The 21,385-nt window shown below is 43.6% G+C and overlaps 1 protein-coding gene across 2 annotated transcripts; it reads left to right on the forward strand.

Moving 5' to 3' along the window:
- The first annotated feature begins 212 nt into the window (after positions 1–212).
- SVOP (SV2 related protein) lies at positions 213–21,385 on the forward strand. 2 transcript variants are annotated; one of them, XM_069871235.1, is made up of 16 exons: positions 213–404; positions 3,155–3,315; positions 4,942–5,027; positions 6,082–6,180; positions 7,727–7,798; positions 8,553–8,677; positions 11,349–11,412; positions 12,283–12,408; positions 13,398–13,526; positions 14,766–14,839; positions 15,156–15,232; positions 16,326–16,433; positions 17,800–17,911; positions 18,501–18,582; positions 18,814–18,903; positions 19,557–21,385. In XM_069871235.1, exons 1-16 carry the CDS (start codon positions 370–372, stop codon positions 19,761–19,763), a joined length of 1,647 nt encoding a protein of 548 aa, XP_069727336.1. In that variant the 5' UTR covers positions 213–369; the 3' UTR covers positions 19,764–21,385. The 2 variants fall into 2 exon arrangements, with proteins under 2 accessions (XP_069727336.1, XP_069727337.1); XM_069871236.1 differs by lacking the exon at positions 213–404 and adding an exon at positions 2,648–2,805.

Raw genomic sequence — 21,385 nt, forward strand, 5'->3', positions numbered from 1 at the left:
TCAGGAGATGTAGAGAGTGATGAGGTCTCCCCTCAGCCGAGCGGGGCCGAAGGGAGCCGAAAGGAGCCGAGCGGGGCCGACGGGAGCCGAGCGGAGCCGACGGGAGCCGACGGGAGCCGAGCGGAGCCGACGGGAGCCGAGCGGCGCCGACGGGAGCCGAGCGGCGCCGACGGGAGCCGAAGGGAGCCGAAGGGAGCCGAAGGGAGCCGAAGGGAGCCGAAGGGAGCCGAAGGGAGCCGAAGGGAGCCGCTCCGCTGCGTGCGGGCCGGCGGGCGCCGCCGGCGCTGTCCGTCAGTCCCGCCGTCCGTCTGTCCCGCAGCCCCGCGATGCGAGAGCGATGAGAGCAGCTCCCGCGGACGCAGCCCGGCAATGGAGGATGATTTGTTCCAGCTCAGGCAGCTGCCGTGAGTCGCGCTCCGCGTCCCGCCGGGCACCCCCCTCCTCCCCCTCAGGCTCCGGCGGGGACCCCGCGTTATGTAAAACCCCTCCAGCTGGGTTTGAGGCGGGCTGGAAGGCGGTAGGGGTGAAGGATAAAGCCCTGGGGATGCTGAAACTGTCAGTAACGCCGTGGCAGGGAAGGCGTCTCGGCGCTGCGAAGCCACTGCGGCTCGGAGCCCTTCTGCACGGGGCCCCCCTCCCCTCCTTCTCCCTCCTTCTCCCTCCTCTCCCCTCCTTCTCCCTCCCTCTCCCCTCCTTCTCCCTCCCTCTCCCCTCCTCTCTCCTCCTTCTCCCTCCTCTCCCCTCCCTCTCCCCTCCCTCTCCCCTCCCTCTCCCCTCCTTCTCCCCTCCTTCTCCCCTCCTTCTCCCCTCCTTCTCCCTCCTTCTCCCTCCTCTCCCCTCCTTCTCCCTCCTCTCCCTCCTTCTCCCTCCTTCTCCCTCCTCTCCCCTCCTCTCCCCTCCTCTCCCCTCCTTCTCCCTCCTTCTCCCTCCTCTCCCCTCCTCTCCCCTCCTCTCCCCTCCTCTCCCCTCCTCTCCCCTCCTCTCCCCTCCTTCTCCCTCCTCTCCTCTTCCCTCCTTCTCCCTTCTTTCCTTTACAAACAAGTGCATTTCTCCTCCTGCTCCCTCACCAGGTGCTTTGAAACATTCCTGTTGATAAACCATTGACTCTAAATAAATGCTTGCAGCTAATTTCAATATTAATGAGCTCGTGTCATTGCAGAGCAACCTGTCCCATGACATCCCTAGTAAGGTGGGAAGATGGGCACAAGCTCTAGTTATTTTCACATACTTAGTTGAGATGCACTCAGCTTGTCAGTGAAAAGAATAGAACAGGATTTCATTAGGCCATTCCCCCCCTTTTTAATAAAAAAAACCCAAACAAACCAAACCACTGAAAAATATCCTAAAGTACCTCTCAGCTTAGGTGTAATTTGCCTTCTCTGGTGCTGTGAGGTCTTGCAAACAAATGCAGTTCTCTGAGATGTCTCAGCTGCTTAGAATTCTGCAAGGATGGAAGAGCAAATATCACTGTGGTTTGGTTTTTTTCTTCATTTGCATCAATTTGTTTTGTAAGTTCTTAAGTGCTAAACATATCATTTTATTTTCTGGCGTGAGGAATGTGTCCAGATAGCTCTGTGTTTAGATTGTCATCATAGTATTTACAGTTTGCAGCTCAGTCACTGCCTTTGCATTGTGTCTGAAGCTATCATCTCAAAAATGGTCAGTTCTGAAAGTCTGCTTCAATAAATACTACAAAATAAGAAACAGTACTACAGGGGGTTGTGATCAGGTACTTGAAAGTCAGGAAGGTTTTTCTTGGCATGTTTATTTTGCTTGGAGGTGTTCAAGGCCAGGTTGGATGGGGCTTGGAGCCCCTGATCCAGTGGGAGGTGTCCCTGCCCATGGCAGGTGAGGGACTAGATGGGCTTTGAGGTCCCTTCCAACCCAAACCATTCTGGGATTAAGCTGAAGTTCAAGAGGCTCTCTCTGCATCTTTGTTGTAGAACTAAAAAGTTCAAGTGTTGGAAGTCAAAAAAGGTCATAGAACGACTAATTTCACCTGTTTCCAAAAAACTCCTTCATTAAAGTCCCAGAAATTGTCCGTTGCCAAGGGGAAAGTTACATGGATACTGCAGGTAAAGTGAAGAAAGCTTGAGGAAACTGCGACATTAATTATGGTAGATCTGTTTCAAAATTTCGTTTGGTCACAGGAAACTTAACTGATGGAAAACAGGCCCCCTGTATAGACATGAAGCACTGCACTCCAACCAAAACATGGATATTGTGTACATTTAACAAAGTTCTCTTCCCATGTCTTACTCTCTCTGTGCTGCAGAGATGAGGCAATTATCGCTCAGCTGGTGCCTGAAATGGTATAAAATACAGAAATGATATAAAATACAGACAGCTGGGAGCAGGACACTGATGTGACCGTGATCGTCTTGTACAGCAGGGCTGTAGCTGGCAGGCAGGGATGCTCCTCAGGCTTGGCATGAACTTAAGTATCCTTTGATTCACTTTCTTATTCTGTCCCACCTCGTTACCGAAGAGATTCCCAAAGTTGCACGGATAACCAAGTACTGGAAATCAAATAGGTTATTAAAATGCAGCTATTTCAATAATAACATAATATTAAAGACTCTTCCAGAATGGAAGAAAATCACTGAATTTACTGAATTATCTTGCAAATCCTACTTCATTAAGTAATCTTTAAAAATCTGACAAGTTTCAGGACTTCTGCTTCTCCTAAGACACAAATCATTCCTGTGAAAGCAATGTGGAAAACTGAATTTGGGTTCTTCCTGCAAGGACAAAACACCTGCAATTCAATGACACAGCTATGTCTAATTCATAATAGATGTCAAGGTATTCAAAACATGGCTATTATTAAAAATATATAATTTCATCATATTTTTACCACCTGTATGTTTTTATAATTTCCTGTGTTAGCTCATTAACAGCCTCTTTCTAGAAAAAATAATGACTACATCACATAACAATGTATCTGCAGTTTTTCCAAAGCTAAGTAGCAACCAACAGGATGCCAGTTCTAAAAGCAGATACAAGTAGAAGTCACAGCGTTCTCTGTGAATGTGAGATGGAGACAGGAGGGTGGGGAGAAACCTGGCTGCTCTTTGAGCAAATAGGGCTTCAAACACAGCTTCAACATGGAAAAGACCCACCAAAGTATTGATCCTTGTTTCTGTGTTCTCAGGGTGGTCAAGTTTCGCCGCACTGGGGAAAGTTCGAGGTCGGATGAAGACGTCATCTCAGGAGAACATGAAATTCAGATTGAGGGTGTTCGGACAGAGCTAGAGCCTGTTGAACTGGAGGATGGAGCTGCAGTGCCAAAAGAATTTGCCAACCCAACTGATGGTGAGTAGGTTTCTTGTTTAGGGATCGGAACGAGATGGTCTTTAAGGTCCCTTCCAACCCAAACTATTCTATGATTCCCGTGAGGAGAAAGGTGTGACCTCCTCACTTCAGTCGTGTTGCAACCAGGCAGAGTACATTGGCTTTAGAGAAGTTAAAAGATCCCCAGATAAAGAAGGAAACAGTAACTCAGGCAAAATCCGTTACATCTAGAAGTCATGATTTAGCTGCCTTGGTCCTGAGGGATGCTTTATGTGTTTGTTTTTATATTACCAGTAGTAGACCCTTTCAAGGAGTTGTGCATCCAGTTGTCACCACCTCCTTCATACAGGAGGCTTGACTTTATTTCCTTTAGCAGTGATCAGTGCTCCTAAAACATTGCCAAGTTTACAGGAGCAGTTACACGTGGCTCCCCTTCAAGTCTGACTTGAAGCCTCTGCAGTGTTCCCGTCTTCTCCTTGCTTAGAGGACAAGAGGGACGGAATAACACACATCCCAGCCTCTGCTTTCTGCCCAGCAGAGAAGTGCTGACTGCCCTGGAGGCAACACTCGCTTAGGAGATATGAGAAGAGTTGTTTTTGTCTTAGCACAAGGCATACTAACATTGTGCAGGATGATTATTTTCTCAGGGACTTATTTATTGTCGTGTTGATGCAATGGGAAGCCAGAATACCATGGAGTGAGCTCAGCGAGGTTCTAAGAGTTGGTGCATCAGAGCAAGTCTGCAGATAGATGTAGAATTTCAGTTGGCACGTCGCCCACAAACGTGCCAGCGATGCGACAACCCAGCATGCAGAGTTTCAGAGCTCCCATCAACTGCCTGGGTTGAAGTCACAAACGGAGGTCTTGGGACATCTCTGCTTTGTTTTATCAATTGGATTTTGTTTGATTTCCTTTTGGTTTGTGTTTTTGGCTTTGGCTTTGGCTTTGTGGGAACCTCTGACACTTAGCTAGATGAAGCTTTTCTGCGGCCAAAGTACTTTTGAAACTGCTGGACGTGTTAAAACTTGGAGACTTATATTGATTTAAACAACCTGCATATCAAAATGTATTTTTGTTGTGTATTTCATTTTGCACTGGAGCCAAGGATTTAAGATATCTCAGCTTCTTCTGATAGAACAAAATAATGAGGTCATGACAATATGTGGGAAACAAGAACCATCAGCACTTTTAATAGAAATATGTTTTAGGATCTAGCTGTCTTGGACAAATTCTTGGTTCAAATAATTACAGTGTGACTCTCCATGCAATGAAATGTTCTTCTGTCCTTCCCATCCCTTGTGTGGTGTTGCTGTGTTGAACAGCTCATGTACTTCTCACCAGAAGAAGCTGCAATTCAGCAGCTGGTGGAGTCACTCCCTGGAGTCATTGGTGCTACGCTGATTTACTTCTAAGTGAATAAAATATTCTAGGCAGATTTAGAATTATTTTTGCTTTAGCACAGTTGCTGAAGAACACAGAGATTCTCTGGAGTAGGAACTGTGTACAAGCAAAGTAGCTCTCTGTGAGGCATTTTAGACCTCAGTAGATTACCCTGTTAATAATTGCATTCAGAGAAAATGTTGTCTCAAGGGATGGCTCTTACCAGAAAAGGAATACTCTTCTGCACTAGAATTGTTTTCTTTCTAGATACTTTCATGGTGGAAGATGCGGTGGAAGCCATTGGATTTGGAAAGTTCCAGTGGAAGCTGTCTGTTGTGACTGGATTAGCATGGGCAAGTAATTGTTATCAAGGTCACTTGCATGATCATCGGTTAGAGAATCTCAAATAATGAAGCCGCTGTCTGTTGGCAAAAAGTCTCTGAGCAGATAATTGTACAATAAAGAAGGAATTCTACTTGAAATTCTGAAATGAGAGCTGGACTCAAACTTGTTATTTGGGGGCAATGAATAATACTGATTTCTCTGTCACTGAAGTTCTTATAAATCAGGGTCTGAAAAATCATTTTGATTCTCTGTTTCTGAATGTGTTTCAGATGGGAAGGGTGCTAGACTAGTCCTGCAGAAGCGGATCTCAGTTTTCATGCAGTAATTTTACTACATTCATTCCATTGGCTACAACCTGGTTTCTGTACTAATCAGTGTTATTGTAATCTCAGTTTCAAGTGAACAGCAACCCAGTACTTCCAGTTGTAACCTTGATATCAAGAACAGAAAGCCAGGCTTTGTTTTCCCCTTTCTGCTGTTTCTGAATCACTAGATGTTATATCTAGTGTGGTATACGTTAGGGTAATGATATTGTCCATGTGTAAGGTTATGATCTGTAAGGTTAGGAAGTATGTCCTAAATCAGTAGTGCAATTTGGTTTAGAGATGATGAATCAATGTATTTGATACATATTTGGTAGTGGTGTATGAGAGGGAAAGGAGTAAGTTATAAAGTGATAAACAGTTCTGACTGAGTCTGAGTGTAGTGGAGTTGAAACCTCATCCATGTAATAGGAAATACGGAGGTGAATGAAGCTGGATGACTGGCCAGACAAGCCTTCTCGAAATCACTCACCAATAACTTTTGATTTAGCTCTTTGAATCTCTTTGACAGTGTTAGTAAACATTATAACAACCAGAAATCCTTTTAAAAGTGCACCTCTTGCCTTTTTCCTCCTACACTGTGTATGCCCACTGTCCCTTGCAAACAGAACTGCTTTCTTTCACCCATAGCACGGAGCAAAACCAAGGTTAAATGTCAAGAAGGTTTATTATTGACTGCTATGACAATCTAATTTTCAGGCAGTTATTTACTTCTGTGTCTTTTCTTTTACCTTTCTAGATGGCAGATGCTATGGAAATGATGATTTTAAGTATCCTAGCTCCTCAGCTTCATTGTGAGTGGCGATTACCAAGCTGGCAGGTTGCATTGCTCACATCGGTAGGAAAAATAACTGACAGCTCCTGTATTCTGTAAGGTTTTTCCACTCATTGTTATTCAGGCATTATGCTTTATATTCCCAAAATTAAATCTCTTCCTGGCCTTTGCAGATTGCCTTTGGTTCCAAAGAATATAAGTGTCTTTTTAAAAGCCAGAGCTTGAAGAAATGAAACTCAGTGAGAACTGAGGAAATTTTTCAAGTTTCAGGTTCAAAGTTTCATGTAATTTCCAGGAAAATCTACAAATTGACTCAAACTCATCCTAAAATTCAAACCATTTAATAAATAGAAAAAAAAAGAATTGGTTATTTTTTACTATCTTACTTGAAAATCTTTCTTACTCAGCATATTTAAGCTCCCTTGTACATAGACAGACTGGGAGCCCCAAGAGAGAGCAAGAAATCACTTTTCAAAGTGAATCATGCAGTGATCTTTGCAAGCGGAGCTCTTACGATGCCACCTCTAAGTGTGGTGCTATGGTGCTGGAAACATTTAATTCCTTTAGGGGTAAGAAAATTAGTTTTGGGACCCTTCTCTCAGCATATACCACTGTTGAATGGCACACACTTTGAACTCCTACATTTCCTTTTCGTTTAGCTCTTGATGGCATGTTTGTGCTTGTGTAAATTGGTCAAAATGCTCAGTAGATTTCAGTCAGTTAAGGTCATGTCCTTTCCGCTACCTGACTGCAGCCGGCCCCTCTGAAGGAGGGTCTTGTTCCTCCTTTCAGTTCACCACAATTTTATTCTTGGTGAGCAATATTGGAAGGAGAAGAGTCAGTGGACATGAGATAAAAGCTGTGGCAGACAGAACTGCTTCTTCACCCTCTTATTGCTAGAGTATGCACTTCTATTTCAAACAAAACTCCTATGGTTTTAATGCGCTCGTGGGGAAAACATGCTTGGGTTTTGCCTTTAGCTTCACTGAGCAGGAATAATTTCTGTCTACAGAATAAACCGTATTTTTTGGTGTCACCTCTGAAAAGGGTAAAATACGTTTTCTTTGACACCTCAGTCTTTTCTCAGGCTTCTCTAAAGTTGTAAGATCTAATTTTATCTCCATTCAAATCTGAGACAACCTGCTGAGCATGGCAGTAGGAGGTGAGCTGGCTGAGAACTGCATCAGCACTGGGCATCTCGAGCAGCTGTATCCTGCAGACCTCGAGCAATGCCGATATGTTCATTGGAGCTGGAAAACTCAGCATATTCCAGGGCTTTAACACCAGAGTGCATGTGCTAGTGTCAGAAAGGTTTGTCACTGGATGGATCTTTTAATTGCAAAGCTGACATGAGAAATCAACCTGGAAACAGGACAATGATTTCCATTTAGTGGCAAATTATTCTAAGTGAAAAATCCCACTATATAAATAATAATCTTTAGTAGTCTTAGCTGCAAAGGAACTCTACCCAGAGCACCTGGACATTTTTCTCTATTGTTAAGAGCTGAAATTTCTAGTTTCACTGTGAAATTGTGTCCCCTTTGCTATCGTATGGAAAATTTCACTTGTCTTCTTGTTGAGCGGAAGGTCTTTTTCTGATGTTTCACAGGTAGTATTTGTGGGAATGATGTCCAGCTCCACCCTCTGGGGAAACATTTCAGACCAGTATGGGAGAAAAACGGTAAGTCTTCATCTCCTACTAGAATATAATCTATAAAAACAACAATAACAATAATAATAATATAGTCTCATGAGACCTCCTATGGAGTACTGTGATCATTTCTGGAGTCCTCAGCACAAGAAGGAAGAGTCAGCTATAGAGCAAGTCCAGAGGAGGCCATGAAGATGATCCGAGGGCTGGAGCACCTCCTGTATGAGGACAGGCTGGGAGAGTTGAGGATGTTCAGCCTGGAGAAGAGAAGGCTCTGGGGAGGCCTTAAAGCATCTTCCAGTACTGAAAGGAGCTCCAGGAAAGCTGGGGAGGGGCTCTTGATCAGGGAGGGCAGGGGTAGAATGAAGGCAATGGTTTGAAGATGAAAGAGGGGAGATTGAGATGAGATCTTAGGCAGAAATATTTTGCTGTGAGGGTGGGGAGGCCCTGGCCCAAGTTGCCCAGAGCTGTGGTGGCTGCTCCATCCCTGGAGATGTTCAAGGCCAGGTTGGAATGGGCTTGGAGCCCCTGATCCAGTGGGAGGTGTCCCTGGCTTTAAGGCCCCTTCAACCCAAACCGTTCCCTGATTTTACTATGTCTACAGTGTGGAGGTTTCAGTGCGTGATGCTCACAAGTGTCATAATCTGCATGTATGAAGCAGGATTAAGCAGAGCCGGAATTGACCTCCCATGGAATAAAAGGAGTTTGTGGCTCTACTTCACATTTTATTAGTTTGTTTTACAGCATAGACTTTCTTTTCCTCATGTGTGTTTGTAACACACAGGGCCTAAAGATCAGCGTGTTGTGGACGCTCTATTATGGGATCCTCAGTGGTTTTGCACCAGTGTATGGCTGGATCCTGGTGCTGAGGGGCCTGGTGGGCTTTGGCATTGGAGGAGTGCCCCAGTCGTAAGTAAATATTCACAAGTCCAAACTTTCTCTTTTCTATTTATTTTTAAACGATTATGTCAAACTGAATTCATAACTCTGTTCAGATGTCCCAAACCTATTTTTCTCCTAAGTATTTTGGAAATAATGCATTAAACTCCGTAAAGGCTTTGGTGATCTAAAGCTTTCAAGGCCAGGTTGGATGGGGCTTGGAGCCTCTGATCCAGTGGGAGGTGTCCCTGCCCACGGCAGAGGGTTAGAACTGGATGGGCTTTGAGGTCCCTTCCAACCCGAACCATTCCATGATTGTGTGATTCTAAGGTACCTCGCACATCACTGAGGTGAATCAGATTTGCAATGACTTCTGTGTGATCAAGCTGGGTACCCAGAGGTGACATGTTATGTGCCTTATGTTCTTTTAAACTTCTCTCATTTCCTCAGGTAAACTATGATGAAAATGAGAGGGGCAGAGAGCCCCCCTAGCAGTGGGTAAAACAGAGCAGGCAGGATTTTGTAGCTGTGCCTAGAACTTTCATGTCTGAACCTGAGTTGGAATTGCAAAACAACACAGTCCAGACCTGGAGCGCTGAAGGGATCTTGGTGACCTGGACACATTCCTAATAGGAAGGCAGCATCTCTGTGACTGTGTCATTCCTTTCACGCTGAAGAAGAGGATATCAAAATTTTCCACCTGGAATAAATAACTCTGCTCTAGGCTTTTAATTTTAAACATAGAGGGAAGAGTATAGCCGTTCTCTCTCCGTATAGTCTTTTATCCTTATTAATAATTGATATTTTGCCCCACAGAGGTGCTATTTCGGAGTAATCAGAGTCTAACTTTGATTCATGGCTCATAGACTTTTCACAAGGCAAGTCGATATCCTGTCTCTTCTATTGCCATTCCCAGATAAAAGATTCAGAGCTGAGATGGAACAGCACGGTGTTATTAATTTGATTTTACTGCTCTCCTGCCCACCCCTAGAAGCTGCGCAGAAGTGCGTGTGTGAAAAGGGGCAGTCCGTAGCCTGCTGGGTATTGAGGCAGTTGCTGCCATGCCACCCCCTCTGAGCACAGCTGGAAGGAGGCAGGAGAACAACAAAGACAAAGCTTCAGAGTTAATAATGCCTTGTGCCACAAACAAATATTAATGATGTTCCGCCGAGCCCCAGCGGAACAGCTTCAGCACAGCCAGAGCTTTTACAGAGGGGCAGATAATGCACAAAGGCTCTGGGACTTAATGAAAGACAACGAAGAGCTGCTTACAGAGCTCAGAGTGGATTCCATTGCTGCTGAGCCTGTTACTTGTTCTAACTCTAATAGTAATTCCTGTGACAGAGGAGGAAAGATCTGTGAAGCAGGAAAAGTATCCTTTCCGATATCCTTAAGTAGGTGTTGTGACTTTGAATACGAGTGGCTGGATTCCAATGGAATGGCATGGGTACCTTTGTGGTTTTGCATTCTGTAATGGGTATGAGAGAGATATTTTTGTGGTAGGTGCTGTTAAAAAGAAATCATCGAGCAGTAATAAATTAACTGACTACGGCAGATATTCCTCTCTTCATACGTATGTAGGAGCTACATCATAGAAGCTGTGGCCTCCTCTGGGAATTTTCTGCATGATATTATCTGATGCCGAGTATGACTATTCGTTCTCAGTGCCAACATCCAGACTTGCAAAGATACGGAATGTTCTCTTAAGAAAACAGTTCTGTAAAGCATTAATCAGCTCTTGTTTCCTGCTGTGATATATAGGGGAAATGTAATATATTGCATTGCATAATTTTACTTCCTTCTCCTTTTAATGACTGATTTGATATAACATTGTGTGCAGCTTTGTACTTCAGGGAACTGAGTCCTGGGAAGATACTCAGAAATCAATCCACCGTTTGTTTAGTTAGTAGGGACTTTTGTCCCAAACATCATAGAAAGCCTAAGGAGCTTAGAGGCAGAAACAGGAAGAGTCTATGGAATGCGACCAGAGCAGGAGTGAAAAACAACAAGTCTTACCAGATGGGTTGAAGAAGATGAGAGTGCCTCGACTGGCTGCTGGCCCTTGCATTCATCCTCAGGAGATACGGAGAAGCCGTACCATTAATCTTTGGCACGGTCACAAAACAAAGATTCTGCAGAGTTAAATGATTTCTTTTTGAATTCCCACAATAAAGCTGTGCAGATTATTTTATAACAGTGACAGGATCAGACCATGAAAGTAACCACCTCATGGAGAATTGAGACCTATCAGAGCAGACTGATGTGAAATTCTCTGAGCCAGTTGTAAAGCCCTGAAGAAAGACTTTACCCAGCAAGAGTTTGTGTTGAATGCTGATGGACCACGCTGAAAATAATGTGCATAACGTGTGTCCCAGACCAGAGCAGGGTTGCGGAAACATGTGCATCAAGAACTGCTGTGTTTAGCTAAGAACTATAGGGTTACAAAATCACGCAAACTGAGCAAATTCTGTCATCCCCTGCAGTGGTGAGCCAAAGGGCTTTTGTTCTGATGTAGATACGGGAGTCTGAACCAGTATCCACAGTCCTGCTGCCTCTGAGGGCTAAGAAGAGCTTTGCGTTACTGCTAGGGGTTTGGCAGTTTTAATAAAAGGCAAACAAAGTGTTTGAACCTCTCATTGTGCTTACGTGGCATTTCTCTCAATGTGCTCATCTGACATTTTTCTCTTTTCACTCTTTACAGGGTAACCTTATATGCCGAGTTCCTTCCAATGAAAGCCAGAGCCAAATGCATTTTGTTAATAGAGGTGAGCAGTGTGGCCGTGCCTGCGGGTCCCTAGGGGGACAAATTCTACTGTTGGCTACATCTCTTTGATCCAACTGACTAGGAATCTCAAAAGTAGCTGCAGTCAATCTTGATTGTTCAGGTTAGCGTGGAGTGGAGCTTGGCCCCATACACCAGCACTAGCTAAGGTCCAAAGGCAGCATAAAGCACTCGCGTAACACTCCACTGTTTTTGTTGAATCTGTTTTTCTGCAGATTAACTTGTATCCTGTGCCTAGGTTAGTCCTGTTAACACAAGGTGAGGGGAGCATTTGGGTGTCAGCTAATTTCAGGGTGAAATTAATCTACGACTCAGTAATTGAGAGTGGAGAACAGACTGTTCAGTAAATGCAGGACTAAATTCAGCTCCCCATATTCAATCCAAACGTATAGAAGTCACAGAGAGCAGAGTTTTTCCCCATAAATGCTTTGAGGCAAAAATTGCTGCCTTCTAATGGATGAAGGGTCAGAAGAGTGCTGTTACTCGCCTGCATCAGTCAGTTTGGAGGAAACTTCCTTGTGGAAAACCTCACCAACCTTTGCTTCTCAATGCAAAACGAGTCTTCTAAGATATCTGCTGGCTGGTCCTACGTTCCATTGGTTAGTCTTTCATAAATAGAGTTCAGTAGATGAATTACTCCTTTCTGTATCGCTTTTGTTCTGCCACAGTTTGACTGCCTCTGGGCATTAAATAACGAGCTAAGTGGAACTACTCTATGATTCCATGATTTGCAATGTCTCTGGCACTTCTCTCTCCAGCTATCCCTAGAGAGCACGTCTTGGAATGTTGCAAAGAAAGAGGCCCTAAGAGCACCCTTATTCTCATTCGTGACTGTTTCTTTTCCCTTTGGCAGGTCTTTTGGGCCATTGGGACTGTGTTTGAAGTCCTTCTAGCAGTGTTGGTGATGCCCACTCTAGGCTGGCGGTGGCTTCTCATTCTTTCTGCCCTCCCGCTTTTGCTCTTCGCTGTCCTGTGTTTTGTAGGTATTCTTTCCTAGATGAATGCATGTTCCATCAATCTGCCACTCTGCTAGCTCATTCTGTTACCCGATTGAAGGAAATAGTGACTGTTTTGAACTCTCTGTTGGTGTCTTCTTTGAAACATAGGAAATAATGACAAAAATGCTGTTGTTTCAACAGGGTGCTGGTAAAAACATTCTAGCGAGAGCCGTGTTTATGTGACTAATTGCTCAAGGATGAGGGCAGGCTGGAATTCTGTGAAACCAAATCAAGCCTGGAAATGTCTCTAATTTAATGACTTTTGTTCAGCTAAGCTCAGTGGAATCAACATTTTATTAAAAGATGTTATTTCTCTGATTGCTGTTTAGATTATTAAATCATTTTGCCAAAATCGTACCTTTTATAATTACTGTGCTTTTAAAAATCCCACCCAAATCAAGGGTAAAATCTGCATAGGGCAGGTCAGATTCCAAAATAAAACATCTATGAGTTAAAGCTGAGTTTCATTGCACTGTTAAGAATGTTTTTGCCAATCACTCAGTCTCCTCAAAGATGTGGGTCCTTGTCAGGTTGTTACAAGCTCCTATTCCTTAGTCAATGTCATTGTTTTTCAGCAATATCTGCAGTTATACAGATGCTAACCTGCTGGTTCTTAAAAAGGAGCTTAAAAATGTGTATTTTGGTATGCCCAGAGAATCTTGTTATCTGCCCTGGATGCTTTATCTTCCTTACTGAGAAGGTGTGATGTAAAGAACCTGCAAAAATGTCTTGTGCAACTCAAGAATAAACCCAAGGCAATAGAAGAGGAAGATTTCAGGCTGGAGCTTTGACTTTATGGTGCAAGTGGGGTTCTCTGAACTGTTAAAGATGAGCTCCCTTATCCTTTCCTATGCGAGCAATCTGCTTGACTTGCTGAGTTTCTCACTGTAAGCCCCTGAAGAGAATACTCAGTTGGTTTATTGCTGTGTTTTTGACATCACTATGTGTGTGATCTGCTTTTCTCTCTTAGTGGCTGCCTGAGAGTGCCAGGTATGATGTATTATCTGGAAATCAAGAAAAAGCAATTGCCACTTTGAAGCGGATAGCAACAGAAAATGGAGCTCCGATGCCTCTGGGAAAATTGATTATTTCCAGACAGGTATGTACAGGGAACAGGCACATTAATAATATGGGATGCAATGAAACTGTGCCGCATTCATATGTATTTTTATAAGCAAATAATCAATGTTAAGTTTAATTTTAATGTCTCAACGAGTAATAAAAAAGTGAGATGATCGTACATGCCTCATTCAGTGAGAAAGTGTTAGCTTCTCACTTGTATTTACATTAAAATCCTGAAAAGGACCTTTACAGTGGGCTTTAATGTTATTTAACCTCACTCTAAGAGCCTATTATTAAAATCAAGCCTCGAGGCTACCGAAGAACACAGCTCAGAACTCATGAGACAAGATGGAATTTGACTCTAACTGTACCTAATTTTTAATCTAATCTTGATATTCTGGTGGGGGAAACCTGCAAGCTCCTGTTCGGTCCTAATGTGTGGAGTAATTCAAGCTCTTCCGAGCTGTGTGTTTTCTGCATGAGTTGCAATGGATTTTTTTTAATTTCAGCTTTATTTGGCCAACTTTTCAGCACCCCTCTCAACGTGTAAAGCAGCTCTGCATTTACAGAGCAGAAAGGGGATTTTTCTAAGAAAAGAAAGTTGCCATGTAGCTAGCAAGGAGGAACAGAGAGGGAGACCCATAGGTTTGAAAAACAGCAAAATTGTGAAGCTAGGCAGGAGCCTGTTGGCAACAACAGCATCTCACTAATCACAGACGGTGGTTTGAAGGTCTGAATCAGTGAGAATTGGAGCTCTTGTGCCTTTCTCGAGTGTTTGGTGCAATCAGGGTGATTTTCACGTGCTGCGCAGGAACGCTTTGCAAGTTTTGGATGGTTTTGTTTTCAGGGTGGGATGGGAAAGTACTTTTCCTGAACCACAAGTTTGTAGGCTGAGCCCTCCACTCTCCATCTCTCTAAGAATCACTCAGTTTACAAGGGGTCTCCTTGCAGGAGGGTGCTTGCAGTTCCCAGGTGCCTTACCCTGGGTTGTTGTGACAGGTTCTCACCTCCCTGTGGAGGAGCAGTGTGCCCTTTGCATGAAGTGGGTTTGATAACCATGTGCTCCTGGAGAATTCCCCTCAGCAGAGTAATTCTTTATTTGGATCCCAGCTCCCGTGTGGCTCCTACAGCCCAAAGAGCCCTCAGCTGAAGCCACATGCTCATCCTGAGATCTTGTATGTAGCCCTGTGCATTGCATTGTCCTTTGCCACCATGCATCCTCCAGTCCAGGACCAGTGAGTGCCCTGATTATCTGACTTCCTCTTGTTTTCAACAGGAAGACCGAGGAAAAATGAGGGACCTTTTTACGCCCCATTTTAGATGGACCACATTGTTACTCTGGTTTATATGGTAAGAGAAAAATATAAATGGCTTGATGCCAGCATGATTCTAAATGGTTTTTAATGGAGGTATTTTACAGGATCACTAAAATACAGCAACTTCCTCCTCAAAAAAACCCCCAACCTGTATTGATTTGTAATTTATTAAACCATCCAATTGCTAGAATTCTCAATCTAATTGCCCTTTCATTTTCTAAATGTTGATAGGAAATAGCTTTGAGGTACTACTTAGTGGAAATCCTCACACAGTGGGCTCAGGTTTGATTCATGCTGTTTACTGTAGGTTTGACCAGCTGAGACTTCCTCTCTCATTTTCTTCCTTTCAGGTTTTCCAATGCTTTTTCATATTATGGGTTAGTTTTATTAACTACAGAGTTCTTCCAAGCAGGAGATGTCTGCAGCAGTGAGTACTAGTCCATCTTTTCTTTTTAAATATACCCTGTTAGGTAGTGGAATATCTTTTGTTAGCTTGCCTTCTGCTGTTAGTTTGGAAAGGACTGTGGCTGCCAGCCTGAATTTTAATGCATCTACATAAAATTGCTTATTTTAAACATTTTTGATAGACCATTCCTTGTTTCCTGCACAATACAGAGAGGTCCTGCAGTGTCTTTGAGCTCAAAATGTAAAACAGCAAGACAGCCTTCAAGGGAGACCTGTTAGAAAAAGTGTCTGTTCATCTTGAGAAAAAAGTGATTGAATAAATGTAAGTTTCCAGATTTGTCAGGCCTGATTATTAGTTCTGAGATAGGGAGAACTGCTGCTGTCATGGAGCTCTCAGGTTCTCAGTTTGAGAAAACCTGCTGAGAAAAACAATGGTGGGAATCCATCGCCCTTTTTGTTTCAGATTTTTGTGTTTAAAAAAAAAAAAGAGGCTTGAAAAATTTGATTCCCCAGGGGAGACATGATTGCATTCAGAACACTTGTAATTAGTGCAAACTGCTTGGTAGCTGGAAAATTATAGAAAGAAGATTGGTAGCACTGAGAGAAGAGACAGATCCCAAGCTTGTACAGGAGTGCATTAGCTATTTGAGAGTTTCAGCTCTGGTTAACCTCTACAAAGGAGCCAGCATTTAAAAATACTTGTTTTTACAAAGACACAGGATGATTCAGTTTTCTCAAAGAATCAATGAAGTGTCAGTATCCGAGTTTGTGCAGGGAGGAACTACATTATTGTTCTTAATTCTCTTCACTGTCATAAGCCCTGGACTGAAAAACCTAAGCCTGTACAGCTGATAAGGAAGTGTAACTTTCATTTTGATAGTGATGGTTGCAGAGGTAAGACATCCTGCCACAAAGAAGATGATAAACTGTTTGGTTTCAGCTGTATCTTCCAGGTAGAACATACCTGCTGTGCAGCAGGGCCTTTTCAGTAGATCCTTTTGAGCTGTTTCAGCAGTGCAAGCAATAAAGGCATAGCACGAGTAAAGGAAGATAAGCAAGGAAGAGATTACTTAAAATAGATGGAATATTCGCGTTTTTATTTTGTCCTCCCACAGTATCCAGTAGAAGGCAAGAAGTTAAAGCAAAGTGTAGCCTGACCTGTGAGTACCTGACAGAGGAAGACTACACTGATCTGCTCTGGACAACCCTGTCCGAGTTCCCTGGTAAGGGGCAATAAGAAGCACCAGTTCCTCACTGCCGGTGGCTCAGTGTGAGTGAAATGAGCTCTTCTGTCTGCTCTAGTGCCTATGGATTTCCCACAGCACTGGAGCTCCTTGCTTGCGCTACTTGATGTACACACAGTAGCTGGAGCTCTCTTCACTGCCCTTGTGATCACTACAGATAAAATTGCTACTAATTGCTTTGCGAAGCTATAATGACCTGTCTGACTATGGATTCTATCCAACCAACCTATTAGGCATTCTGAGGAAGAGTAACAATTAAATCAAAGGGGCAGAACCACTTGAACTTTTATCCATAAATGGCTTTCCAGAACTATTTTAAAAGGTTCATGGGTGTAGTGAATCAATGGAGAACTCTGTGTCCGGCCTCAGTCATGAATTTCAGTGAATTTTAATGAACAGTCTGACGTGGAACGAGCAGGATAGTGTGTAATAGTGATTGTTTAGATGATCTCTCGGTGTTAATCTGTGAAACAGTACTGTGAGGCAGTGGTCAGGTTATTTCCACTGCTCTAGATTATAGTTTCAGGGACAAACACTCAAGAAGAAGCCGTTTGATTGATGAAGTTTTAAGTCTATGACTGATAAACATGCATAGTTGCTACCTGAGAGGAGGACTGTCCCATGTAAGAGTCATTCTGGCAAGGATGTCAGCGTGCAGTGGTCAGAAAAGAGAATATAGACTCTTGGACTGATGCTATAGCAGAAAGGACTGATTTGATCCTGACACATACCAAGGTAGGAGTAAGAAATATTAACAGCAATACCTGGCAACTCTGATGCTTGAATAATCCCCTCATTTGCAATACGTTGGCTTTTAAAAAGATCTGGATAAGAGAAAATACTTAACATTGTGAGGCTTAGAGCTTGAACTCCTTCCTTTGTCAAAGAGCAGGTGAGAAATAATTTGATAGCAGCTTATAAATAACACAATGGAAAGAAAATATTAAGTTCTAAAGAGCCCTTAAATCCAGCAGTGGGAAGATTAGCAGGAAACAGCCGTCAGAAGTGGAGCAGCAGATATTCCAGTGAGACAGGAGGCAGGCTTTTTAACATTCACATGGGTAACCACTGCAATAATCAGTAGTTAACAGATGTGCAGAGCAGTGGGACTGTGAACACTAAGCAAGATTCACCAGCTGGGATGCAAAGCTTCTGTTTTCGGGTGGCACCAATGGCTGGGGCAATCCATTCCACGCCCCTGCCTGATGCCTCTGCCAGCCAAGTATTTTAAAGAAAGAAAGAACAGAATTTCAAATCTAAATAACCCAGCCTATGTTAAAAGCTAGCTGCTGCTGCTGCTCCACCTTTGCTCAGTTCCCAACAGTCAACTTGTCTCCTTCCACAGGTGTATTAGTAACACTATGGATTATCGATCGGATAGGCCGCAAGAAAACCATGGCCCTGTCCTTTCTTGTCTTCTCATTTTGCAGTCTTCTGCTGTTTCTCTGTGTTGGAAGGTAAGTGAAACACGGTGAACAACTGGTATATCTGATTCATCCACCTTCTGTCTTGATTACAGCAGGAGAACTGAAAGTGATGGTTTGAAAAGCCATGAGATGGTCTTGCTCAGCTGGAGGAAGAATTAAGGACGGTGTTAGGTTTTCTCACCCAAGTTTATAAGGAAACTAAGAGAAGCAGGAGAGGAGAAATCTTTTGCTATTATCTTGTGGACAGAGGTTCGGGTCTTTTAAACAGGAAGGCAGCACTCTCGTTTTGTTCTCATGTGTGCCATTGTTTTCTTAGCACCATTCATAATGTGGAATATATTTTTCTTATTTAGATAAGCTTTGGCGTTTACTGCTTATTTCAATAAGCCACAGCTGTCAGTTGGAAGGAATGCAGTTAGAAAGCTGATGTGATTGTGGGAATGCAGATTGTTTGGCATCATTGTTGTATTAAAGGTCCAGAAAAAATACCAAGTGTTCATTAAAAAAACAAAAGGAATCGTTCTGACAGATTTAGCATTTTTATTGCACTTGCCTCCAGGTTAAACAAACAGATTGTACAGAACAATCCCAAACACTGCTCTCCTTTTTATTCCCACAGAAATGTTCTTACTGTGCTGCTCTTCATTGCAAGAGCTTTTATTTCAGGAGGATTTCAGGCTGCTTATGTTTACACTCCTGAGGTAAGGTGATTGTTTTTATAATGAGAACATTTAAGGGGAGTGAGAACATGGTGGGAGCATCATTTTTATGACCTCTTCACAGTGGGCTTTACACCAGATATGAGTTGATGATCTCATTCTCGTTGTCTAATAGAACTTGCTGTAGTACCGCTTATTAATCTCTATTGCTTTAGGAGGCTGGAGGGACAAGAACTTCCCACTAGCATTAACGAGCTTATACTTTGTTGACAGGTTTATCCGACAGCCACGCGTGCTTTGGGGCTGGGAACATGCAGTGGGATGGCCAGAGTGGGAGCCCTCATAACCCCATTCATTGCACAGGTAAAATTCCTTCTCCTTCTGAGACTGTGGGTACAGGAAGGTGGTGGAGAAGCTGGGCCAAGCGAAGGGCGATCAGTGCATGATGTGCTGGAGGAGGGTGGTTGTTGCCTGCTCCTTCAGGAGACTTCAGGCTCAATCTCTGAATTTAACTCATGATCCAGAGCTCCATATGTTGGTGGATAAATCACCAAGAAGCAGGTTGCTGGATGGGTATAAGGACATCCAGAAATGGGGTTTGTGAGAAGCAGGAAGTTCTGCGAGTGGTGCAATACCACCTTTCTCTTCAAACCCCAGGCTGAAGTCCTGGAGGCTACAAACCTTCAAGGTACATGGAAAGTGCTGGACAGGGAGGTTGGTAGCCCTAGGCTCCACCGGGACAGGACTCAGAACTGCATCAGAAGCACCTGGCTCTGCAGATGGACAGGGAGAAAACTTGTGATTTTAACTCCTGTCTGATAGAGAAGGGCAGCAACACCTCACGGTACTTATAATCCAGACTGTTGTCAGTGTTTAATAGCTGTGTATAAGCACTAAGGAAAGAAAATACACAGTAATACTGTAATTAACATTTCTACCACTGCAGTAGTATTCGTATTTCTTTCTGTGGTAAGGCTCAGGGATGCTATTTTGTATTTTCTGCCTTTTTTCTGCAGGTGATGTTGGAATCTTCAGTCTATTTAACGCTGGTGGTTTACAGTGGATGCTGCCTCCTGGCTGCGGTGGCTTCCTGCTTCTTGCCCATCGAAACAAAAGGTCGTGGTTTACAGGAGTCCAGCCACAAAGAATGGGGACAGGAGATGGTTGGGAGAGGATCTCATTCCCCAGGTGGCACCAGGTCAAACTCTGGATCCCAGGAATGAGGGGACATGAAAACCTGCTGAAAGAATGGATGATATGAGCAAGATCACAAACAATCCAACCCTGAAGCTTAGAAAGCTGACCATACCGTCACTGCCAATGTCATGTGTCAAACCGCAGGAACCTTCGGGTTGAACCCAAGCAAATTGTGTCTCTGCTGCTCTTCGCTCACTTTCATAAAAACTTTACGTCTGTATCGAGAGGCATTTGATCCAGATATCATTTGAAGTTTATCAGGAAGGGTTTTTCTTAAGTCCGTTGTGCTTGCATGGTCAGCTATTCAGCTTCAAATGTCCCGTGTCAAGCAAATAGCTAACTGAATGCAACTCAGTATAAGCTGTAAGTAAAATAATGTACTCTTGAAGCCTAAAACCAACAGATTCATATTTATTGTGTACCTGGCATAGCACACGGCGGATTCCATACACTACAGAATAGGGTTTATGAATTAGATGCCTGCCTTGCACTTTTTAACCATCATCAACAACAACAAAATGTGATAATGGTAAACTGACCAATGCTTTCTAGTTCCCTTGCTTATGGGTTCTATTCCTTGAGAATTAATGGCCACCGGTTGCTTGGGAACGATTTTCTGAATGTTTCTCCCACCCAGGACAGGTAGCTTAAGTCAGTGAGGAGTGGCGTTTGTTGCATAGATGGAACCTTGTATAAGAAATGTAAATCCTCACAGTTTGGGGCAGCATTTGCCTTTTCTACCATTCCTGGAATCATTGAGCACTCTGTCTGTGGCTTGGTGAAGACTGCTTCAGCTGTCCTGGTGTCTCTTTGTGTGTGGAGATGCATGCTGTGGTTTTCTGCATGGATCCAGGTATGTTTCCGCTCAATTTGCCTAAGTATGTTCTCGCGATGGTGTAGCCAAAACCTTTGATGAAAATGCCTCAGTTTGGATAACTGCGCGTAGCATTTTGGATGGAGCTGCTTTCAAGTGTCTCCCAAGAGAAGCTGCCCTCCCGACAGCAGGATGGAACTTTTCGATAGCTGCTGATTGTGCATTGACTGTAACATCTCTCTGGTGACGAAGGAATGTATTTGGCATCGTGTCATAAACGAGCGAAAGTCATGGGAAGAGCTGAACTGCAATCATCCTTCGACAAGGAGCTTCACTCCTTCAGATGTTGCTCCTCGAGGCTGATGATCCTGGACTTGTCGGAGAATAGAACAGAGTCCAGTGAGGATAAGTCTGTCTTGTTTGTCAGAAATCTTCACTGTGCAGGAAATGGGGTATCGGCATCCACGGATGTGCAGTGAGGGAAAGCGTAAGGAAGCTGAGACGTGTCTGTCTCATCCATGTCTCAGTTTATTTTCAGGACTCCAGACTGGAACACAGAACCAAATGTAAGTGAGATGGACTAAATGCTAATCACTAGGCTGTGGGAAGCAATACATTTTTATAGTGTGTGTGGTCAGTCGTCTCACATAAACATAGGTTAGTGTGCAACAAGTTTTTGCACAGTAGAATATTTTAAGTATTCTGGGAACCAGGCCCCTTTTCTATGGGGCCAGGATAGGTCACTGAGTCCGCGTTTGGGTGCAATACAAATGAACACAGTTGGGGTTCATCTTTCACTTAGGGTTTCACAGCACTGTAGCGCAGGGTAATGCT

Source organism: Phaenicophaeus curvirostris, chromosome 17 (genome assembly GCF_032191515.1).
Source record: "Phaenicophaeus curvirostris isolate KB17595 chromosome 17, BPBGC_Pcur_1.0, whole genome shotgun sequence".
NCBI lineage: Eukaryota > Metazoa > Chordata > Aves > Cuculiformes > Cuculidae > Phaenicophaeus > Phaenicophaeus curvirostris.